Raw genomic sequence first — 19,833 nt, forward strand, 5'->3', positions numbered from 1 at the left:
GTAGCGACAGGGGTTGAACTGGAATCGCGTTTCTCAATCGTCGCCGAGATCACGTATCTGCGAAAATTTCGTAAGCGATTGCGTAACGCATCCGGATGCAGTTTTTTCACCCACTCTTGCGCGCGATTTTGAATTCGTTCTCTTCCTGCACAGTGCACATAAATTCATTCGTAATAATTATCGCCATAGGTACTCGAATAAATATTATAACAGGCAATAATCATCAGGGCTCGGATAAGTCTTTCTTCCTGAATATGCGCTAAAAAATTATTCATATTCCGCGCATGAAAAAGCAAAAACACAGTGTTTTATTTTATATGTTTTACCATGATTTTTTTTTCTTAGAAAATTGATAGTCGGGGAGCCCGCTTGAGGATCTATTGCACCCCCCCCCCCCCCGGTCTATCCTCCGAGACAACTTTTTTCTGAAAGGGGGATTCCTAAGGAACATTTCTAGCTCTTGTACTCAAAAAAAAGTGGCCTTACATACAAAATGGCGGCCATTTTAATTGACAGGTCAGCCGAAATCGCAGATTTTGAGTTCCAACACAGGACTTGCACTAAATTTTTCTAACTGTACAAAGGTAGATCGAAAGATCAAGCAAAAATTGATCAACTGTCAAAATTTCAAGTGCTAAAGTGCGTTTTTCGATTTTTGGTGAATTTTTGAAAATCAAATGTAGGCCAAAAATGAGGGAAAAAATCAAAATTTTACCAAATTGACCAAGAAAGCTGAAAGTTGGGATATACCCTATTTTCGAAATGCCAAATTGATTGGAAACTGTTTCAACCCGTTTTGATCAGTTCTGGAGCCTCCAGCAGATTTTTGAAACTCGAAATTCCCACAAAATTTCACCAAAATGGAGTTGGAAAGCTGAAATTTATTCTAAAAACTAATTTCAATACGCTACGAAGTACTGCAGGTGAATTTCAAGTCGTTTTGGAGCCTCCAGCGAGTTTTTGAAAATTACTGGAGCCTCCAGTAGATTTTTGAAACCTGAAATTTCCCCCAAAAAACGGTTTCAACCCGTTTTGAGCAGTTCTGGAGCCTCCAGCAAATTTTTGAAACTTGAAATTTCTCCAAAATTTCACAAAAATGGAGTTGGAAAGCTGAAATTTATAAATTTTTGAAACTTGAAATTTCTCCAAAATTTCACAAAAATGGAGTTGGAAAGCTGAAATTTATTCTGCAAACTAATTTCAATACACTACGAAGTCAACTGCAGAGGGATTTCAAGTCGTTTTGGAGCATCTGGCAATTTTTTGAAAATTACTGGAGCCTCCAGTAGATTTTTGAAACTTTAAATTTCCCAAAAAGGAGGGGGATCGATAAGGCCATTTTTTGGCACCAGACAGTTATCGACTGAACCACTCTTAAAATGTTGTAATAAATGTCTCAAATACGAATCCGTGGTTAGTTAACAAAAAATGACCATTTTTGGGCTCCATGAAGGGGTTCCCAAAGTTGCGAATAAAAAAATAATTTTAGGAACCACTGAGCATTATTTTCAAAAAACTTTAGGGGGTTTCAATTTTTTGAAAATTTTGGAACCACCATTTTAGACCTACCGGGACCTACCCCTCCAAACCCCGCTGAAAAGCTTTTTACAGTTTATTAGCAGGGCTGGTGACCGAAACGATCGTTTTGTTCCGTTCCGTTCATGAACAAATCACTTCGCATTTTTACTGTTCTGTTCCGTTTTGCTCATCATTTTTTTGTTCCGTTCTGTTCTGTTCCGTTCCGTTCCATTTGTTCTGTTCTGTTCCGTTCCGTTTGTTCTGTTCTGTTCCGTTCCGTTTTAACAAAGGGGGGGGGGGGTATCCTACCTGGCAGAAAATTTTTTGAATTGAACTAGACAAAGCTAGATCAAATCATCAAATTAACAAATTAACATGCAAAATTTGACACATCCGAAATTCTGAAAATTTCAAAGATGAATTTAATTTTTTTAAACTCAAAGTTGGTCACAAAATGAGAAAAAAATCAAAATTTTACAAAATTCTGAAAATTTATCTAGAAAACCAGAATTTGGAATGTGCTACTTATAGGTAATCTTGTCACACCGAATCAATTGAAAATGATTTTCAGCCATTTTGAGCAATTCTGCATTTTCTGCAACCTTCCAGCAGATTATTGACCTTTTGAGAATCGAAATTTCCACTAAATTTTACCAAATGAAGATGGAATTTGGAAAGCTGAAATTTGTTCTGTTCTGTTCCGTTCCATTTTTTTCTGTTTTGTTCTGTTCTGTTCTGTTCAAGAACACTTCGTTATCTTATTTGTTCTGTTCTGGTTTTGTTCATTTTGTTCTGTTCCGTTCTGTTCCGTTCTGAATAAGATTTTTTCTTGATTTGTTTATTGTTCCGTTCTGTTCCGTTCCACCAGCCCTGTTTATTAGTATCTGAAAGACCCCCATCCTACCAAATTTTGAGCTCAATTAAAATTTTCGCTGGTACTCAAAAATCCAATTTTCCCATTTTTCATAATTTCGTTATTTTGGGAACCCCTGGAAAACTGGAAACCTGCAATTTGCGCCAAACGTAACGTTTTGAGACATATATTCAATACCTAGGCGAAAAAGTTGAATTAAGCTCTGTGTATGTATATTCGTAATTTTGAACCCTTTTTTTAGAGCCCCCCCCCCCACTTTAGGCACCCCTAAAAAAGGTGTTTAAGCACATTTTTTCAAATAAATTGAAGAATTTACCTACATTGGAACCACACTGGCACGTGCTCGATAATTTTTCATTTGATTTTTCCTGTAACTTTCAAAATTAACCTTTTTTGGGCCAAATTCCGAGATTTTGCTTCGTAGAGTATAATCTCAGAATTTGGCCCAAAATAGCTCAATTTTGAAAGTTACGGGTAAAATTGAATGAATGAAAAAAATATGTGCAAAAATGCCTTTTTCAGGGGTGTCCAAAGTGGGGGGCTCTAAACTGTCTGGTGCTAAAAAATGGCCTTATCGAAATCTCTCCTTTCATCAAACGGATATGGAAAGTCAACATTCATTTTGCAAACTAATTTTAATATGCTACGAAGTCGTCTGCTGGTGGATTTCAAGTCGTTTTGGAGCCTCCAGCCACTTTCTGAGAGGTCGTATGGTGTTTTTTTGGAAAATTAAAATTTCCAAGAAGTAGCTGGAAGCTTCAAAACCATTTAAAACCATTTGAAACCACCATGTAGTCGACTTCATATCGTATTGAAATTAGTTTGCGAAGTAAATTTCAGCTTGCCAACTCCATTTGGTAAAATGTTGCGGTAATTTCAAGTTTCAAAAATCTACTGGAGGCTCCAGTAATTTTCAAAAAGTCGCTGGAGGCTCCAAAATGATTTGAACCCACCTGAAGTGGTCTTCAGAGGGTGTTATAATTGGAGTGTAGAGTAAATTTCAGCTTTTCATCTCCATTTGATGAAATTTTGTGAAAATGTAATGTTTAAAAAATCTGACCGAGGCTCCAGGAATTTTCAAAAAAGTCGCCGGGGGCTCCAAAACGACTTGAAATTCACCTACAGTATTTTTTAGCGTATTGGAATTAGTTTGCAGAATAAATTTCAGCTTTCCAACTCCAATTTCATGGAATTTTGTGGGAATTTCGAGTTTTAAAAATCTGCTGGAGGCTCCAGAACTGCTCAAAACGGGTTGAAACAGTTTCCAATCGATTTGGCATGTCGAAAATAGGATGTATCCTAAATTTCAGCTTTCTTGGTCAATTTGGTAAAATTTTGATTTTTCCCTTCATTTTTGGCCTAAATTTGATTTTCAAAAATTTACCAAAAATCGAAAAACGCACTTTTGCACTTGAAATTTTGACAGGTGATAAATTTTTGCTTGATCTTTCGATCTACTTTTGTACAGTTTGAAAAATTTTGTGCAAGTCCTATGTTGAAACGCAAAATTTGCGATTTCGGCTGACCTGTCAATCAAAATGGCCGCCATTTTGTACGTAGGGTCACTTTTTTTTTTGAGTACAAGGGCTAGAAATGTTCCTTAGGACGCCCCCTTTAAGAAAAAAGTTGTCTCGGAGGATCGGGGGGGGGGGGTGCAATTTATACTCAAGTGGCCTCCGCGACTATTAAAAAAAAATGAAAAATTGGCCAAATGTAGTACAAACATTAATTTTAACTTCGATGGAATATTCGCTAAAAATGTTGAAATTTAAAAATTCTCTAAAAACCTGGAAAATTCCCTCAAAAATGCATAGATGTGTTTTTTAAAGCTCTTATACGTACGTAAAATATGCAAAAATATATTATGTTCTAACAAATTAGACTCATTTTACTGGGAATTTTACGAATCGCAATAATAATTCAAAAATTCTCAATCCCCTAGGCATACAAAAAACATGCTGTATCATGAAAAATCCGAGCCCTGGTACTAATAATAAAAATTAAAAAATGAAGAAGCATGATGCCATAACGTAAACTTCGTTTAAACAGATGAAAAATGATCGAAAAAAAAGTATTATTGCGAATAATACCTGATTCGTCCATCTCTACTCAATCGTGAAAGCATACAAGACATAAAATCAGAATAATGTGGTTAATTCGTACGTACGATAGGTAGAGGTACCATATGTACTATTGACAGTATTGACGTAAAATAGTTGTACTGATTATCTTACAATTAAAACGATTAACCTTAGTTATATCGTTAAACGTATTGACTAACGAAATGTGCAAATTCACCAAACAGGAAGAAAACAAACCAATTTCTTACTTGGTGGACGTTTAGACATGATTGCGAGAATTATGGTATTTCGCGGATGTTTTGAAACTTATCTCGAACCGATCGTCATTCAAAAGAAACGAATTTTAAAATGAAAAAAGTTTACTCAAAACGAATCCAATCCCAATTTCCATATTGAAACACTTTAACATTCGTATCAACAACGAAAGATGGAACTTGTAAGTATAGCACATGGAATTCGATGCGAGACTCGTATTTATACTAGAATTTTGTGAAAAGAAAGCAGCGTAGATTTTAATTTGTCGTATAGTCATCATTCTCTATTTTTCGCTGCAATTCTGTAGGTAATCTCTGTTTATTCAATGATACCGTACGTAGGCAGGTACACAGCTACACACGTTTAGTTGGCTATTTAAAGAAAGTAAGTATAAGTAAATAGCAGATAAATTTGAGCCTGCCTACTGCTACGAAAATCTCGGTTATCTAAGACGAAATATTATTAAACTTGTCGCATCATTTTGTGTCCGTATAGTACCAAAGGATGTTACTTTTCTCAAGGTGTGTTTATTTTTCGGCGCGAAGAGCACGAAAAGAGCAATATTCGCTATCGATTTGTGCGTAACTTTGGTAAGTTTTCATTAGTTTATTTATTCGAACGGTACGCGAACGTGCCTATTTTCAAATCGATGAACCACTGAGAAGCCAAGTTGCAAATTCGCGACATGACATACGACACGATACATCGTATAATTACGAACATGTTCAGTCAACTTCACGGTGTTCTCAACCGAGAAATACATAATTGAGTCCGCCGCATCGCCATCTCGTACCTATAAGGCTGCTGTCTACTATCAGTAGTGTTTGTGGTGTCAATGATTCAAGTCGAAAGAAGATATATGTACAATAATCCGTAATAAAAGAAAATGAGATTAAGCGAATGAATACGACTTACTCGACCAGTAATTAACGAAGCTCACGCAAACATTCCGTAATTACCAAGTGCTCTGCGATGAAATAAACACCTGAAAATAAAATGAAATTATTGATTACTCGGATCATCCATCGTTAACCTCGAGGGCTCGAGCCCTGCACAGAAGTGGAATAGTCATCGCTCCACTCGCGAAATATCGCTTATTACCGCTGAAATTTGGAACGAGTAGAAGAAAATGGATCACGATTTACAAGTTCGTCGTACCAATCCCAGTAAGACAGTTTCCATCGCCTGAAAATGATGAAATGATAATTGTTACGATCACGATTAAAAATCAAAAATAGTGGACGAAGGATGGACAATTAATTGGTAAACATAATCACAGTTACGTATATTCGCAGTTTTTCATTTTACAACGCACAATTCAACAATTTTTAGAATAGAAAAAAGGATTTCCTCACGAACCATCATTGAGCTGATAAAAAAATTGTGACGATACCAGGATTGTTTTTCTTTCGTATTTTGAACCCCCCTCTTCACTTTGCCCTTGAAACTTTCCAACAGCAACGCCACCTGCAGTGAAAATTATGTACAACAAAACGTTATCATTCTGTTTTTATAGTCATCCAATCAACGAACGAATTACAATTTGCAACAACCAATCCGATTACTCGATTGCTTGTCAGATTTTTGTTTCAAATTTTTGCAAAATTCCGAATTCGTGCTCATGGCTTCATCATCGTCTGCTTCGTGCTGTTTGTCTTTTTGATTTTAGTTTTCGTTTTGGTTTTGCTAGTTCACCGGATATTTATTCAATTCGAATCGAAGTTGGAGAATAGAACATTTTGTCTCGCATTCGTGACAACAGTATAATGAATCCAAGTTACGTTGCGCGAAAATGATTCGTTATAGAATTATTATTCTACCGGCTGGTCCAGTGTTCAGGATTCTGTAGTTCAACGGTTCTCGAAAAGATTCTGAAAATATTTCCAATTATTGCGAATACCCGATTGTAAGATTGTAATTGTTTCCTCGAGAGGTAAGTTGACTTTCGAAAGATAACGTCGCAGAGCGTACTCATGTGGCGTTTTGTCCGTTATTTCGTTATCAGTGCATCGATTTCAAGTTTCGAAGCGTTGCGCGTGAATTTAATAATATTCGATAATAACTTCCAACTCGAATTTCAGATATGGCGGACAAAAGAAAAGGACGCAAAGTTGCTCCGGTGAAATTATCCAAAGGCGTGATACTGACTGATACATTCAAAGTCAGTTGGTCGATAATGGAACCAATCGGCGCGGGCGGTTTCGGTGTAATTTACAGCGTGAAAAAACAAGGATCAACCGAATCAACGACGTACGCCGCTAAAGTAGAACCGCACGGTAACGGGCCTTTATTTGTGGAAAAAAATTTCTTCATCAGATTTCTAAAACCCGAATTGATCGAGGATTGGAAGAAAAAAATGAAACTGTCGTTTCTCGGTTTGCCAAAGTACATGGGCAGCGGAACTCACGTGACGAACAACGTCGATCATCGATTTCTAATTATGGAAAGGTTTGGCGATCCTATCAGCAGTCGACTCAAAGGCGCTGGCGAATCGATCGATCTCAAATTATTGACTACGTTTTGTTCGCAAATCATCGATTCTCTAATGTACATTCACGAGAAGGGATACGCTCATATGGATATTAAACCGGAGAATCTATTGTTGAAATATAACTCGAAAAATGACCAAGTTTACCTCATCGATTTCGGTATTATAGATAAATATACCACCGATCCGGTATTTAAACCGGATAAGAAAAAACAGCATAACGGCACGCTGCTGTACTGTAGTAGAGATAGCCATTCGGGAGTCGGAACTATGCGAGGAGATTTAGAAATACTCGGTTATAATATTCTAGCTTGGTGCGGTTACGAATTTCCATGGTCCAAGTGCCTAAAAACGCCCGCCGTTGTGCATCAAAAGAAAATCGACTTGATGTCGGATTTGGATTCTTTGAAAAATCGAGTTCCTACTAATATCGTTAATTATCTGAAGTACGTTAATCAGCTACGACACGACGAAACGCCGGATTACGAACGTGCCAAGAGTGTACTGAGAAGCGTTTCAACTGATTCCGGCACACCCAAACGACGTAAACGTAATGCTACAAATGACGAAGTGCTCTTCGACAGCTCTAACGGTGACCCAATACAAAGCGTAGACGTGAAATTACCTCGTACAAGAAGCAGAAATATTCCGGATGAAAATGATATTACGTCAAAGATAAGTAAAAATATTAGAGGTAAGGGACGTTCCGCTTCATCCAAGATGAAATGAGCATTTTGATATTTCATCAACTGTTCTCCCCCTCCTCACCCGCCTCTCTATCATTATAATTAGCCGAGTTTATATTTTGTGAAAACCGATGTTGGTAATAATATGTCCGCTGATTGTTTTCTCATTTTGACGTACGTCTCAAACTGTTGCTGTCAACCTTGTTTCGTATTAGTTGTATCGCGATAATCGTTCTAATTTTTATGTAATATCCTTTTTTCTAAGTTTTTTTTCTTAATTTTTTTAAAAAAATTGCGTAATAACATTTTGTGAATAAACAGTATTACTGCTCGTGAACATACAGTTATTCATTTGTTTAAATTAAACAAACCGAAAGACGAAAAAAATATGAAACAGAAATTATTTACACGTTTTCATTTAGCATCAAAGTATCATATCGCTCATGTTCTCAACTTCTCATCACTTCATCAGTCATCAAGACATAAATATCTTCATTCTTGATGAAACCAAAATCAGTGAAACTGAAATAAAATCAAACTTGAGTCGATGAATATGAAAGGTGATGCATGCAACTAAGATGCAACAAGAACAAACATAGTCATAACTCAATAGTATTGAGTAATGACTATGAAATTTGATGATGATGAGTATTGACAATACTCATCATCATCAAATTTATCTATAAAGAGTAATTATGATGATTATGATTTTATGAAGACAAAGACAAATAATATGTAGCATAATTTTGTTGCATAACTGCAATGAGAAATAAATATAAAAATACATTAAAAAAATGAATAAGTACTAAAAGAACATTTAATTTCGTATAATGAATAATTTTCGACATTTTTGTAAAAAAAAAATGAAAAATTTGAAAACGTTGAGGCCGTCATCGTTTTCTTACGAAGTTACGTTGCGTTACGTTACGTTACTACACCACGTCACAGGTCACAGTCACGTCACTAAAAATTGAAAAATCCATCGCCCGTAACGTAACGGTTCCTGCTTCCTGATCAGGGATGTCTAGCCAATGGGATTGGCTAAAGCTAACGGCTAAAGCTAAAAAAATTTAGTGCTTTGGCTAAGCTAACGGCTATTGGCTAATGTCTCTTCATTGGCTGGCTATTGGCTGGCTATTAGCTGGCTAATTTTATGATTTTTTAAAAATCGAGTGACCCCTCTAAATACTCCTCTAAATGAGCACATTCCCATTATAGATATTATTTATAGTTTTAGGAAATGATTATTATTTCACAAACGTGAATCACAATTATTCGCATTCACTCATTATTTGATTATATTCATAAACTGATTTTTCACTAATTTTCTGGAACACAACGATCATTGAAAAAAATTCAGAAAAAAAAACCGGAACCGCCAATGTCAAACTACTTTTTTGGTCTTTTGCTTTTGATTTTATTACGAATTTTAAAATTTTAATTTTTTTTACCCACAGGAAACCCATTTCCTCACCTAATTATTTTCAATTTTAGCCAATCATTTTTAGCCAAAATCAATTGGCTAAAGCTGGCTAATGGCTAAATTTTTTCTTGATTGGCTGGCTAATGGCTAATGGCTAAACGTCAAAAATTCAATAAGCTAACGGCTAATGGCTAATGGCTATTGGCTAGCTAGACATCCCTGTTCCTGATTCTTGTTTCAGTTCCTGTTATCATTCAGCGTGACCATGTTGATCCATCCAATATCCATCCATGTACGACTACGATGAAGATCGTTGAATATTGGATGAGAAAATTGTTATCAGTTCATGCTTTGAGATATTTGAAATTTTGAATTTTTTTGAGAAAATTGAATTGAATATCGGTTTATTTAGCTTCGAGGAGCGTTTCAATATTTTACTAATTAACTCTTGACAGATGCACGCATCTATAAGTAATACTTTCACAGATCGTTGCGTAAAAAAGCGAAGATGAAGAAAACAGAATTCAAGAGTGAGTATAAATTCCTTGTCTGATTACTCCATGTCTCATGATGATTTGATTAAATTAAAGCTGCGTTATATTACAGCAATATTTGTGAAATTTGACGAAAAACGTGGCGTATCTCATCAGCTATTCATAAAGCAGCACAAAGTAAGGGACAAAATCAACGAAAGACCATCCGATTTGACATTATTCGTTTGCAATGTTCCCCCATATTGTACCGAGGTAAGGAAGACCGTCAGATATTAAACTGATTTTGGCATTCGTAAATTTGTAATCTGGTTGCCCGGTTGCGTACTCCTTTCATTATTCGTTCAATGTTTAAAGGAATCCTTCAAGTGCTTATTTAGTAAGTTTGGATCCATCCAGTCGGTTAGTTTTGCAAACACAGACGCAGCACAAAACAAAGTGATTCAAGACGACGGCCAGGTTTCCGTTCCAAAAACAGTAACAGTAAGCTTATACATTATGAATTCAAAGCGTTACTTTTTAAAAACACGATATCGTTAGTTGAATTATAATTACGATACTGCGATTTGCAGGGATATAAAATCGGTTACGTTGTTTTCAACTCGGCTGCAAGTTTGCAGAATGTCTTGGCTTTGGAAGAAGGAACAACTTTATCTGATGCGTGCAGTCAGAAGACGTTGACTACTGGTCTAAAAAGTATAAACGAAAAATTTTACTGTCTCTGAACTGTTGCGAGTATTTTTTTTTCAAATTGCGATTGCGTTTTAATTTTAGAATGGTGTGCGGCGTACAATGCCAGCTTTCCCGATCCTGTTGAAATGCAAAAAGAAATCGATTCTTATATGGCGCAACAGGATACAAACGAAGCGCAGAAAAGATCTTTGGCAAAAAGCGTGGCCGAATCTGACCAAGATGGTTGGATACCAGTGTCTAAAAGGTTTGTAGGTCTTCGCTTGTTCATTTCAGTATTCGGCACTCGATTATTACGATTACGAAATGAATGTCATCTCTAATTTCGTTGATCTAGTATGTTGGTCGAGTAGTGCTGCTGAGCAGAACGTTTATGAAGCACCCTGCGTTACAAAATTACAAAAATATAATAACTCGATCAATTTTTCATTATTTTATTATCGATTTTTCATCATTTCGTTTTCGTAATGAAATACCTTCCATTTATGATTATTATTTTGTTTATTTATTCGTTGATTTTTCTAAGCAGAAGTCGAAATCCTGGTTTTGCTCGCAAACAAAGCGTAAAAGACAACGTTGCAAGAAAAATGTTGAGGAAGAAAAAGAAAAAAGCGTTGATGAATTTTTACAGCTTTCAAATCAAAGAATCGAAGATGAACCGTAAGTTCAGCTATTTATATATCTTTAAATACCGGGTGCCCAAGAATAAAGGATCTTGATGTTATCTAAGAGAAGAGAAAATTTCCTGATGGAAAATTGGAAAATTGAATAATCATTTTAAAAATGGGCGTTTGAGTGATTGTTTCATTTTGCATCGAAACAGAACAATTCAACAGCACATTTTTTCGATTGTTGTTCAATTTTTCAACTTTCACTTGGGTAAATTAATTGTTCCCCATTTTGGCTTATCAGAAGAGAACATATCGAAAACCCTTATTCTTGGACACCCGGTACTTTCACCTACGCTATTGTACTATTGGCACTTGGCAGAAAATGTTGTATCCTATATTTTACTCATTTTCAGATTTAATAACATTGAGAAAAAAGTTTGAAGACGATAAGAAAAAAGTGGAAACGCTAAAAGTCCAACGCAAGTTCAAACCATTTTGATCCAATCATGGTAACGCGTATATGCGACTGCGAGTGAATAAGAATACTAGTCACGGTTTGTTCGAGTGTATAATTATGTTTGAAATGGTTGAAACAGCTCATTCGAATTGTTATTATATACGCGTGAACTTTATGGTGTCAGTGTAACACTGTTGTTATATGCCTGTGGCGTCCAGAGTGTAATGGCGTTGATCAAGTTGCATGTTCTATGATATCTCCGTTGATGATTAAAGAATAAATTATACCTTCCTTCTTCGTGTAACTTGGAATCGCTTTAATGTACGCTCGAGTATCTCCCAATTTGAAATGCATTTCCGTTCCATTATCTACAAATTCTCCCTGCGAAAATACTTTTTCAGAATACCAAATTGATATTCTTAAACATAAAAGTGGGAAGGAAATTTCAAAAACTCACCGTCACTTCTAATTTCTCTCCGTTAGCCCATACATCCAAGGTATCTTTTTCTGCAAATAGAATAACGTAACATTAATTTTCACTCGCATCAATTTCGAGCTTAATATGATGTGCATGTAAACTGTGTACTTGATATTGGGGGTACAAGTACGTAGAACAGTCGTAAATATATTTTTCTACTAATATCATTTTTACTTTAAATTTTTCTTTCTGATTTATTAATAATTTTTTTATTTTTAATTTAAATAATAACAAACTTTTTTAAAAATAAAATTAGCACCGAAATTTTACTGTTAGAGTTGAGACTTTACGTTGTAAAAAAGGTGTAATGTAGGTGATGATGGATGAATACTAACCTAATACAACTCGATAGATGCCATCTTGCGGTAACGATACGAGCCACGTGCAGCATATTTTGGATTGATTTTCAGTAAAGCTACCCAAACTTTTTCCATCTACCATCAACGAATACGCGTAGTTGAACAAACCTTGCGGTTCAATTTTGATAGTACATTGTAATTTATTAATTTCGAACGTTTCGTCGCCTACCAACTTAAACATCCATTCTTTCTTTAGTATTTCCTGCAAAGTGGATTAAATAACTGAAGATGAACAGAATTGGTACAACATAGGTAGAGGTACATATGTGTACGTGTGTAATGTGTAAATTGCGTATGTACGAGTACCTTTCCATTGACTCGAACGATCCGTTTGCCGGTCAGCGTTCCATGTTCGAATTCTACCGTATACACGCCTTCGTGAAAGGGTACATCCCAAACCGCGACGAGATCCGAAGACATTTCAAATGGACCGCATCGTATGGTTGCGATTAGGCAATTAGAATTGAACTAACAAAGAAACGAATTTCGCGTATTTTCATTCTTGAACTTGGATAGATTGACTACTCCTCTATTCATCCCTATTTGTGAATTCGCCTGCTAGAGTTACAGGTCGTTATTGTTGTTTGTTTTACGCTGTTACCAAGGTGACTCCTAGATACATATAACTACCTATAGGTAAGCGACTGAGCACTCGTGACCAGTGTAGGTAATAATAGGTAAGTAGTTTGTATTACTAAGTAGTTTGTATTATTTATAAGAGTATAGCTGGCGATCATGCCCTGTCCATCCCATCCTATCGTCAGGGTTGAAAATGAATAATTCCTTTTAGGTAAACGGTTATCGTTACAAAAGGAATAAGTCAGAGTCGCAGCAAGTAAACCCCTCTTGCCATGTTATTTCATCATGCACAAACGTCAATGTTTCAGGGATTGTACTCTGTTACTTTTTAAGTAACCAAGTTATTAAAGTTACTAATAGTAACTTTCGGTTACTTATTTGAAATGTTGGTTAAAAGTTACTTTTTTCCAGTTTTTTCAAAAATTTCCTTTTTTTAAAAATTTTATTTTATCCAAAATTCTTCACAAAAAAAAAATGTTTTTATTTAAATAGCATCACTACGTTTTCAGAGTTACAAATTTTTTTTATTTGTAGCCAAATTTTTAAAAAAAATGGGCTATTTGAGGTAAGTCAGACATTTTTTTATTAATAAGTTTCAGCATGATGGTGATTTTTTACATTTTATGACCTGGAGCCTGTTCTAATTGATCAAATAAAGTCAAACTTGGGGAATGGGGTTCTCTTGGGAGCTAGAGTTGACCACTGCAGTTGGAAGGGTCAAAGTTGAAAATTACAGAAAGGTCATTTTTTTTGGAGAAGCCTAGTTTGGCCCCAAATTGATGAAAAAGGCCCAAATTCATACCATTCGTGAGTACCGACATTGTAAACAACATACTCAAAGTTCAGATTTCTAAGTCATCCCCACCCCATTTAAGGTGGAAAAAACCTGATTTTGACCCCACCCCACTCTCAGAATTGACCTAAGGAGCCCCAATGTCCAGCATACAATGGGATGGTGCCACTTGAGTGGATTTTGCAGGTTTCAACCTTCCAACCCTATTTGACCCTTCTCCAGGGTGGAAAAAGTGGATTTTTCAGATATTTTACATGTTTTTTGACTTTTGACCAAATTTTAGGAAAGCCTACAGCCCCTCCGAATTGACTTAGAGGGTCCAAATTTTCACAGTACAATGGGAGGATGTACCCGAAGTGCCTTTTGCAGGTTTCAACCATCCAACCCTATTTGACCCCTTTCCAGGGTCAAAAAGTGGATTTTTGTGAATTTTTTTCTTCGTTGATTATTGGTGAGTTTTCTTTTGAATTTTTTGTAGATGTTTCCCTACTCTGACGGCTATGATTTTTTTGAATTTTCGCGAGTTCTCTTTTCTAAAGTTTTTTGACGATTTTCTCGGAATTTCCTCTGTTTTCTATTTTCAAATTTTGGACAAGTTTCTCCAGTTTTGACAGACTTTTTCAACTTTGAATTTTCACGATTCTATAGTTTTGTTCTAGATAGATTGCGTGGTCATATTTTCGCTTACTTTTTGACTGCATTTTATTTTATTTCAATAGTTTTTTTTTCTGAGTTTTGTGCTTTACATAAACAAGTGATTTTTTTGCTCACATTTTTGTGATTTTTCTTCTTCCAAAAATCTTGATTTCCATTAAATTTTGATCTTTTTTTCGAGAAGGGAAGCTTTGTCTTCAAGATTTGATGACTTTGTTTATTTACACTTTTTGAGGTGGATTTTTCTGCATCTTGATATCTTTCATTCGTTGATCCCTCTCAGCTCTCTCTCTTTTAGCGATTTTTTTTTCAAGATAGAATTATTTTTCTCTGTTGAATCTTCTCGAGTTCTGCTAGAAATTTTTTGATGATTTTTCTCAACATTTTTTTGATTAACTTCCGAATTGATACCTAATTTTAATCCTCGTGAGTTCTCTGTTCTGAATTCTTAATGATTTTTGCTGAACTGAATTTTCGAGAGTTTTCCATTTTCATAATTTCCATAATTTCCATAATTTTGTTTTGAATTTTTTCGATTCGTTTTTCTCCCCAAATTTTTGTAATTTTTTCTGATTAAATTTTTGTGGAATTCTCCCGTTTACAGATTTTTTTCGAGTTTTTGTGAGTTTTCTTGGACTTTGAGACTTGTTGGTCTCATTTAGAATTTTTTTTGAGGATTTCTTGATTTTCTAGTGCTTTTTACCTCAATTTTTTCGGAGTTTTTCTACTTCTAATCGAATTTTTATGCTGAAATCTTCGTGATTTTTTCCAACTTTTTAAATTTTAACTAAACTCTGTCTTTGAATTTCGCTCTCGAGTTTTATTCTTATGGAATCATGCTTTTGATGTATTAAAAGATCACAAAGAGTTTTTTTTTTTTTTTAACATTATTTGTTGACTATTTTTTTTTCTCTCCAGATCTTTATCTTTGCTCTGCTTTCTCATCCTGTGTTGGTCATTTTTTCTCAATTTCAATAATTTTATCGCCCTTTTCCCATTTTTTTTTTTTTTTGGAATCGTGTAAATTTCTGACAGTTTTTATGGAGGATTTTTTTTTCTTTTTGAAGCAAGGTACATTTTTTCGTATTCAAATTTTTAAAATGATTTTCACCGATCATTTTTTTCCCAAATTTGGATTGCAATCTTCGCTCCCCTCCCCTGCCGCCCTTCCATGTTGATTTTAATATGTTTCCTGTACTAAAATAATTTTTTTTATTTATGGAATTTTCTTACAAATTATATTGTTTATTAATTATTATTTCTCAGCAGTCGAATAATTTTTTTTCATCAAAATCCTCGCTCGTGTCAACATTTCTGCTATTTTGCAATTGGTATTTTTGTGTTTGATTTTGAATGAAAGATTATTAAATTTTGTTCCTCCGTTTCGAAAGACTTCCCTGTGTTCTTTCAATTTTGCAATTTTTTCAGTAGTTTAATATGTACAATTTTTCGATTATGTTTCCGGAATCCAATATTTTTTTAATGCTTTCTTTTTGCATTTTGATCTACGAGTAGTTTACTTTCGAAAAGTTGATAATTTTCTGTTTTGAGCTTTTGCTATTTTTTTTTTTTCAAAAATAGTTTTGATGGTTTTTTTTTGTTTTTTGAAAGAACTGCTATCGAAATTTTTGTTACGTTTTGTTTTTGGAAAACTCTCGAAAATTCAGTTCAGCAAAAATCATTAAGAATTCAGAACAGCGAACTCACGAGGATTAAAATTAGGTACCTATCAATTCGGAAATTAATCAAAAAAATGTTGAGAAAAATCATCAAAAAATTTCTAGCAGAACTCGAGAGGATTCAACAGAGAAAAATAATTCGATCTTGAAAAAAAAATCGCTCAAAGAGAGAGAGAGCTGAGAGGGATCAACGAATGAAAGATATCAAGATGCAAAAAAATCCACCTCAAAAAGTGGGAAAAAAACAAAGTCATCAAATCTTGAAAACAAAGCTTCCCTTCTCGAAAAAAAGATCAAAATTTAATGGAAATCAAGATTTTTGGAAGAAGAAAAATCACAAAAATGTGAGCAAAAAAATCACTTGTTTATGTAAAGCACAAAACTCAGAAAAAAAAACTATTGAAATAAAATAAAATGCAGTCAAAAAGTAAGCGAAAATATGACCACGCAATCTATCTAGAACAAAACTATAGAATCGTGAAAATTCAAAGTTGAAAAAGTCTGTCAAAACTGGAGAAACTTGTCCAAAATTTGAAAATAGAAAACAGAGGAAATTCCGAGAAAATCGTCAAAAAACTTTAGAAAAGAGAACTCGCGAAAATTCAAAAAAATCATAGCCGTCAGAGTAGGGAAACATCTACAAAAAATTCAAAAGAAAACTCACCAATAATCAACGAAGAAAAAAATTCACAAAAATCCACTTTTTGACCCTGGAAAGGGGTCAAATAGGGTTGGATGGTTGAAACCTGCAAAAGGCACTTCGGGTACATCCTCCCATTGTACTGTGAAAATTTGGACCCTCTAAGTCAATTCGGAGGGGCTGTAGGCTTTCCTAAAATTTGGTCAAAAGTCAAAAAACACGTAAAATATCCGAAAAATCCACTTTTTCCATCCTGGAGAAGGGTCAAATAGGGTTGGAAGGTTGAAACCTGCAAAATCCACTCAAGTGGCACCATCCCATTGTATGCTGGACATTGGGGCTCCTTAGGTCAATTCTAAGAGTGGGGTGGGGTCAAAAATAGGGTCGAAATCAGGTTTTTTCCACCTTAAATGGGGTGGGGATGACTTAGAAATCTGAACTTTGGGTATGTTGTTAACAATGTCGGTACTCACGAATGGTATGAATTTGGACCTTTTTCATCAATTTGGGGTCAAACTAGGCTTCTCCAAAAAAAATGACCTTTCTGTAATTTTCAACTTTGACCCTTCCAACTGCAGGGGTCAACTCTAGCTCCCAAGAGAACCCCATTCCCCAAGTTTGACTTTATTTGATCAATTAGAACAGGCTCCAGGTCATAAAATGTAAAAATTAAAAATGTCTGACTTACCGCAAATAGCCCATTTTTTTACAAAAATTTGGCTAAAAATAAAAAAATTTAACGCTGAAAAAGTAGTGATGCTATTTAAAAAGAAACATTTTTGTTTGGGAAGAATTTTGGATAAAATTTAAAAAAAAAAAGGAAAAAAAAAACAGGAAAATAGCAACTTTTAGTAACCAACATTTCAAAAAAGTAACCGAAAGTTACTATTAGTAACTTATTAGTAACTTACTTAAAAAGTAACCGAGTACAATCCCTGATATGTCATTAATAGAAAACCACTCGTACAGATCGTAATACTTTATAAGCGTAAAATGAATTATTAAACGAATAAAAGAATAAACACAAGGCGTACTTATAACAAAATTAAAGTGGTAATATTCGAAGGTAACCATTATCGATATTTTCACAAAATGAAAAATTGAAGACGAAAAAATACATATAATACTTGTAAAATAAGAATTTGTACGTCTTTGTAATAAAAATGACTGAAAATGAAAAACGTTGGGCCACAGACGCTACAAATTTCATCTATTTTCATTTCGCATCTCATTTGCCGATGGCTAATTCGTTCGAGTTACCTACATTATGTTTATAGCTACGCACTACCTACCTAATATTAATAAACAAATACGCGCTGTTCATCTATAATACTAATTGAAACACGTTCGTTGCTCGAGACTAGGACAAGAAAAAAATGACATTTGTTACAGAGATCAAAAATAAAACGAAATAATACAACTTATAACGATCGACTATAATATTATCAGATTTGATGGTTTTGCGGACGCCGCGCCGTGGGTTCTATCTACAAGCCGAGCTCATCAATTCGTAAACCAGTATCTGCATAATGCACTCCGGAATCCGTTTCAGCAGCCATAACTGCGAAAAAAACACATAAATTGCCGAATTATACTTTTCGAAAATGTTCGTTCGGAGACGTCTTTTGAACACTTTGATAGTTTACCTCGAGAGAAAAACGCCAAGATCCGGTCACCCTCGAAGAAACGGCCAACGAATCGACCGTGTTACGTACGAAATTATTCATAGTAGGTAAAATGTAAGATAGGACGCTTTCATCGAGCGTTTGTTGGGTTTTAACGAAACCCGGCGTAACAGTTTGCACCACGACGTCGGTACCTCGGCACTCCATGTTGAGAGCTTGAGAGAAGAATTCGGTGTACGCTTTCGAAGCCGAGTATACGGAGATGAAAGGCACCGGATAAAGGCCCGAAAAAGCAGATACGTTTAAAATCAGACCCTTGTTTCGATGCAACATTCCGGTCAAGATGACGTACGTTATCATGGTGAGCGATTTGACGTTGGCGTTCAAAAGCGAGTTGATTTCTTCGGCAGATATCTTGGTGAACGGAGTTGGCGTTTGAATAACCGTCTGAAACGAATTAACTGCGAACAAAATTATCAATAAATAGATACATTTAATTCGCGCTGTTTGTAATTTACCGCGTTCTTCGTGGACTTACTTAAAATGCCAATTTCCACGCTTTTAATCACCTCAACGAGATTTTCGTTGATAACGAATTCGTCAAAAAAATCCACTTCAACGATGCGAGTATCGACGCCAGTTTCTTGCTCTGCAAAACGCAAAAAGATCGAATTAACGTCAGTGCGAGAAAATAAAATCACTTTTTAATCGTCCAAAAAACGATCGTTACCAATTTCCGCCGAGATATCATTAAGCTTCGAGAGATCGGTATCCAGTAAAACGATATTCAGTCCGCGACGAGCGAGCTCTTCGGCGAATGCTTTGCCCATACCTTCGGTTGCACCGGTCACCACTGAAAATCAAACGATAAGAGTAAAGTGGTCACATTGAAGGTATACGAATTACGCGTGCAATACGACACTTACTGGCCCAATTGCCGTACGAAAAAATGAGTTCTTTATTGGGACATAGTTTGGTCAAGATGTGCTCTTTGAAACCTCTATACAGCGACAAACCGAACGAAACGCTCAATTTGCCAACATATAGCAGTCCGATCGTTGCTAAAGTGTCTTCGTAAAACCGAAGTTCTTTGCCAATTTCCAGCATAATGAGAGATGCGGAATCCGGAGGTAGTCCCATTTTATAAGCTCAATTTCTGACAGTTTACTGATCCGATGTTCTGATGAAACACAGCGATGATCTGAAGCAATGTTCGAGCAACATGCGTAATTCAAAACACGACCGAAGTAACATTAATCAGCATGTAAAATATAATACATACCACATGCGAGTTATGTGACTTGATATTCCGTTCATTCAAGTTTCATATTAGCTTCTGAACGATTTCACTTTTCAGATTTAATTATATTTTCGTTTTAATTAATAACTGAAAGTGAAACGAAAATCGCGTCAGTTGGTCAGTTATCAATATTATTTTTTATTGCGTAGTGA

At 35.3% G+C, this 19,833-nt stretch overlaps 5 protein-coding genes and 1 long non-coding RNA gene across 11 annotated transcripts in view; 3 read left to right on the plus strand and 3 right to left on the minus strand.

Annotated features, from left to right (window-relative positions):
- Positions 1-6,122, minus strand: part of olf186-M (Ki-ras-induced actin-interacting protein-IP3R-interacting domain olf186-M) — a 26,644-nt gene extending 20,522 nt beyond the window's left edge. For 3 of the 6 annotated variants that reach the window (XR_010557630.1, XM_065355843.1, XM_065355839.1), the window contains exons 1-2: positions 4,722-4,893; positions 1-145 (exon numbers count right to left, since the gene is read on the minus strand). The exon at positions 1-145 is cut by the window's left edge and continues 81 nt beyond it. Coding sequence is in view for 4 of the 6 variants with exons in the window: in XM_065355843.1 (XP_065211915.1) it covers positions 1-145; positions 4,722-4,740 (164 nt within the window). In the remaining 2 variants the exon portion in view is untranslated. Of the gene's footprint in view, positions 146-4,482; positions 4,498-4,721; positions 4,894-5,643; positions 5,714-5,829 lie in introns of those variants that run through there. The other 3 variants (XM_065355841.1, XM_065355840.1, XM_065355842.1) reach the window with 3 other exon arrangements.
- A 221-nt stretch (positions 6,123-6,343) lies between these two features.
- On the plus strand, positions 6,344-8,239 carry LOC135839699 (nucleosomal histone kinase 1-like). Its single transcript, XM_065355844.1, has 2 exons — positions 6,344-6,661; positions 6,810-8,239. The coding sequence occupies exon 2, from the start codon at positions 6,812-6,814 to the stop codon at positions 7,943-7,945; it is 1,134 nt and encodes a 377-aa protein (XP_065211916.1). The 5' UTR covers positions 6,344-6,661; positions 6,810-6,811; the 3' UTR covers positions 7,946-8,239.
- A 1,369-nt stretch (positions 8,240-9,608) lies between these two features.
- On the plus strand, positions 9,609-11,878 carry LOC135839701 (ribosomal RNA-processing protein 7 homolog A). Its single transcript, XM_065355847.1, has 7 exons — positions 9,609-9,855; positions 9,932-10,071; positions 10,174-10,299; positions 10,389-10,512; positions 10,591-10,753; positions 11,036-11,166; positions 11,531-11,878. The coding sequence occupies exons 1-7, from the start codon at positions 9,834-9,836 to the stop codon at positions 11,614-11,616; spliced, it is 792 nt and encodes a 263-aa protein (XP_065211919.1). The 5' UTR covers positions 9,609-9,833; the 3' UTR covers positions 11,617-11,878.
- LOC135839703 (fas apoptotic inhibitory molecule 1) lies at positions 11,667-13,119 on the minus strand. The gene is made up of 4 exons (XM_065355850.1): positions 12,718-13,119; positions 12,388-12,613; positions 12,032-12,081; positions 11,667-11,955 (listed from the first exon to the last, which is right to left on the minus strand). Exons 1-4 carry the CDS (start codon positions 12,829-12,831, stop codon positions 11,809-11,811), a joined length of 537 nt encoding a protein of 178 aa, XP_065211922.1. The 5' UTR covers positions 12,832-13,119; the 3' UTR covers positions 11,667-11,808.
- LOC135839706 (uncharacterized) lies at positions 13,112-17,960 on the plus strand. The gene is made up of 2 exons (XR_010557633.1): positions 13,112-13,322; positions 17,710-17,960. It is a non-coding gene; the product is annotated as an uncharacterized LOC135839706 (long non-coding RNA).
- Positions 17,721-19,832, minus strand: LOC135839700 (hydroxysteroid dehydrogenase-like protein 1). Its single transcript, XM_065355846.1, has 6 exons — positions 19,664-19,832; positions 19,308-19,582; positions 19,112-19,234; positions 18,920-19,030; positions 18,403-18,842; positions 17,721-18,317 (listed from the first exon to the last, which is right to left on the minus strand). The coding sequence occupies exons 2-6, from the start codon at positions 19,519-19,521 to the stop codon at positions 18,240-18,242; spliced, it is 966 nt and encodes a 321-aa protein (XP_065211918.1). The 5' UTR covers positions 19,522-19,582; positions 19,664-19,832; the 3' UTR covers positions 17,721-18,239.
- Between the last annotated feature and the right edge of the window lies 1 nt (position 19,833).

This window comes from Planococcus citri, chromosome 3, assembly GCF_950023065.1.
Source record: "Planococcus citri chromosome 3, ihPlaCitr1.1, whole genome shotgun sequence".
NCBI lineage: Eukaryota > Metazoa > Arthropoda > Insecta > Hemiptera > Pseudococcidae > Planococcus > Planococcus citri.

Bases quoted from the DNA above. Each gene is read 5' to 3' on its own strand.
- LOC135839703 (XM_065355850.1), bottom strand. From the start codon at position 12,831: ATGTCTTCGGATCTCGTCGCGGTTTGGGATGTACCCTTTCACGAAGGC. The intron at 12,614-12,717 runs GTACTCGTACAT...TCCACTTTGCAG, and splicing joins TCGTTCGAGTCAATGGAAAG to GAAATACTAAAGAAAGAATG. The intron at 11,956-12,031 runs GTGAGTTTTTGA...GTATTTTCGCAG, and splicing joins GAGAGAAATTAGAAGTGACG to GGAGAATTTGTAGATAATGG.
- LOC135839699 (XM_065355844.1), top strand. From the start codon at position 6,812: ATGGCGGACAAAAGAAAAGGACGCAAAGTTGCTCCGGTGAAATTATCC.
- LOC135839700 (XM_065355846.1), bottom strand. From the start codon at position 19,521: ATGGGACTACCTCCGGATTCCGCATCTCTCATTATGCTGGAAATTGGC. The intron at 19,235-19,307 runs GTAAGTGTCGTA...TTTGATTTTCAG, and splicing joins TTCGTACGGCAATTGGGCCA to TGGTGACCGGTGCAACCGAA. The intron at 18,843-18,919 runs GTAAGTCCACGA...TTTTGTTCGCAG, and splicing joins CGTGGAAATTGGCATTTTAA to TTAATTCGTTTCAGACGGTT.
- LOC135839701 (XM_065355847.1), top strand. From the start codon at position 9,834: ATGAAGAAAACAGAATTCAAGA. The intron at 10,513-10,590 runs GTATAAACGAAA...TTTTAATTTTAG, and splicing joins GTTGACTACTGGTCTAAAAA to AATGGTGTGCGGCGTACAAT. The intron at 10,754-11,035 runs GTTTGTAGGTCT...TTTTCTAAGCAG, and splicing joins TGGATACCAGTGTCTAAAAG to AAGTCGAAATCCTGGTTTTG.